This window comes from Pygoscelis adeliae, unplaced genomic scaffold, assembly GCF_000699105.1.
Source record: "Pygoscelis adeliae isolate BGI_AS28 unplaced genomic scaffold, ASM69910v1 Scaffold445, whole genome shotgun sequence".
Lineage (NCBI taxonomy): Eukaryota > Metazoa > Chordata > Aves > Sphenisciformes > Spheniscidae > Pygoscelis > Pygoscelis adeliae.
Genome location: NW_008824894.1, coordinates 764607 through 766846, shown reverse-complemented (window position 1 = coordinate 766846; position 2240 = coordinate 764607). Strand labels below are relative to the sequence as shown.

The 2240-nt window shown below is 64.3% G+C and overlaps 1 protein-coding gene across 1 annotated transcript in view; it reads right to left on the bottom strand.

Moving 5' to 3' along the window:
• The window catches only part of CYTH1 (cytohesin 1), a 7164-nt gene that overhangs the window by 3893 nt on the left and 1031 nt on the right, over nucleotides 1–2240 (bottom strand). Inside the window, exons 3-7 of the mRNA XM_009324540.1 lie at nucleotides 1993–2111; nucleotides 1566–1646; nucleotides 1311–1423; nucleotides 1091–1239; nucleotides 827–989 (exon numbers count right to left, since the gene is read on the bottom strand). Of these exons, the coding sequence (XP_009322815.1) occupies nucleotides 827–989; nucleotides 1091–1239; nucleotides 1311–1423; nucleotides 1566–1646; nucleotides 1993–2111 (625 nt within the window). The remainder of the gene's footprint in view (nucleotides 1–826; nucleotides 990–1090; nucleotides 1240–1310; nucleotides 1424–1565; nucleotides 1647–1992; nucleotides 2112–2240) is intronic.

Here is a 2240-nt window from a genome sequence, read left to right as displayed (position 1 = left end):
TCTCCCCCGCGTTCCCCCACCCCAGAGCTGGGGAGCAGATGGCCGGTGCTCAGCCCCAGGGCCGGGCTCTGCACCGGTCAGGGCATGGTGGGAGGGTAAGGCCTCTCTCCCATCCCAAGGGGGTGGCAATATGACAGAAACACCCCTTGGTGAGAGGACAGAGTCCTGACCCCAGCGAGAGCCCCAGGGGAAGGCCCCCACCAGACCCTGCTCCTGCCAGCACCCCGTTGTCCCCCCTCACTTAACCCAGGCAGAGGATTCCCCAGAGCTGCCAAGAGGAGAAGCCACAGGAGCCAGGGCGTGGAGCGGGCTCGCCGGCCTTGAGAGCCGGGCTGTGCAGCGGGGCCGCGGGGATGCCATGCACGCTGCCTGCATGTGGAGCCGGGATGCGGAGGTGATAATGCTGTGGGAAGGTGAGGCAGGGACTGGTCTGTGGCATGGAGGGGGGACGCACGCAACCTGGGGCAGCTCGCCACTCGCTCCCGGGGGCCTGCTCCAACAGGACCCTGCTGTGACTTGGTAATGAGAAGGGCCTCGTGATCTCTGTGCTCCAACACCGGACCCTGGTACCAGCTCTGCACCCCAGGGCTTCCCCAACCTAGAGGCAGAATCCCCCAAGACGCCCACCCAGCCGCACCGCAGGGCTTCATCAGCTGTGAGTCCACACCTGCTGACCAGCCCAGGGAAGACAAGAGTGCAGCTGGACCTACGGACACCTTCCCCATGGGGGCTGTGCCCCCATCTCCAGCCTCTCGCCCCTCCACAGGGCCACGCTCCGAGGAGCCAGGCCAGCAGGCGAGGTGCATGCAGCCCAGGGGCATAGCACCCACGGCCCAGCTCCTCCCTTGGCCACATCTGCCCTGCTGCCAGCACTCACCTAGCTTCAGGAGCCAGCCCTCCCGGTCGGGGTTGAAGAAGGTGTGGGTGAGGTCATTGCCATCGTCCTCAGGGATTTTGAAGGGTTCGTTCTTGATGCTCTCATAGAGATTCTGGCATAATGATACACGGCGTCAGCTCTGTTCCGCCTGGGAGCCCTGCGGCAGGCCAGCTCCGCAGCCCAGCCCCAGCTCCTCCGCGTCCCATCCCTCACCCGAAGCAGCTCCTCAGGTAGGTCCCCCCCATCGTTGATGCCACGGTTCATGGCGATGAAGCGCTCCGCTGTGGGTTTGTCCTTGACGTTGGGGTTGTGCAGGCTGGTGTTCAGCATGATGATAGCGAAGGAGAGCACGTAGCAGGTGTCTACAGGGGCAGAGAGGAAAGTCAGCCACGAGGCAGGATGGCCGGAGAGAGGGGCTGGGACAGGCACTCACCTGTGGACTGGAAGACGCCAGGGTTGCACTGGCAGTACCGCTGGGCAAAGGCCTCCATCATCCGGTCGATCTTCTGCGCCTCCCCGGGCAGCCGGAAGCTCCACAGGAACTGCCTGCGAAGAGCGAGGCGTCGCGCTGCTTTGGGGGTTCCACGGTGCCCTCCAGCCATGCTCATGTCGCTACAGCCCCCCCCGCCAGCCCGCTGCCTGTCTCCCCTGATGAGACACGGCTCAGCTCCCGGCCCCCTTTGCTCACCGCAGAGCCTGCACGAGGTTGAGGTCAGTGAACTCATGCAGCTCCACGAAGGCATGCAGGACTTGGATGTTGAACTCGTCCCTGCGGGAACAAAGCCAGAGCACAAGGGATGCATGAGCAACAAGTCCTGTGACTGCCGAGCAGCCCCACGTCTCCCTGCCCTGCTCCAGACTCTGCTCATTTTTTGGGGGAAACCTGCAGCTACCCCCTACTCGAGTCCTGGGCTGGTTTGCACATGCTGGCCTCTCGCAAGTGCCAGCCATGGATCGAACAGCCCCCCAGCTGGCCCTAGCACTCAGGGTGTCCAGCCCCCCATGCACCCCCACTCAGCTGCCCCGTAAGCTCCAAGAGCTGCAGTGTCCCATCTCTCAGGCAGTGAGAGCCCAGGGCACCCTCAGGAGACCTGAGCCGCCCCAGGCCAGCGTACCTCTCACCCAGGTAGTCACCGATGGCTGTCTTGTTGAGGCCCTCTCCCTTGTAAAGGAACTGAGCGATATCCTCACACGTGTTCTTCAGCAGGTCGTTTTCGATCAGGAACTGGATGCCCTGGAGCGGTGCAGAAGGTGCTGCTCTAGGGCTTGCTGCTGACCCCGCCAGCCTGCCTGCTGCCTCCCCAGCCCCTGCCCTGGGTGCTGGCTCTGTCCCGGCCCCAGCGGGTGGCCAGGCACCTGGACC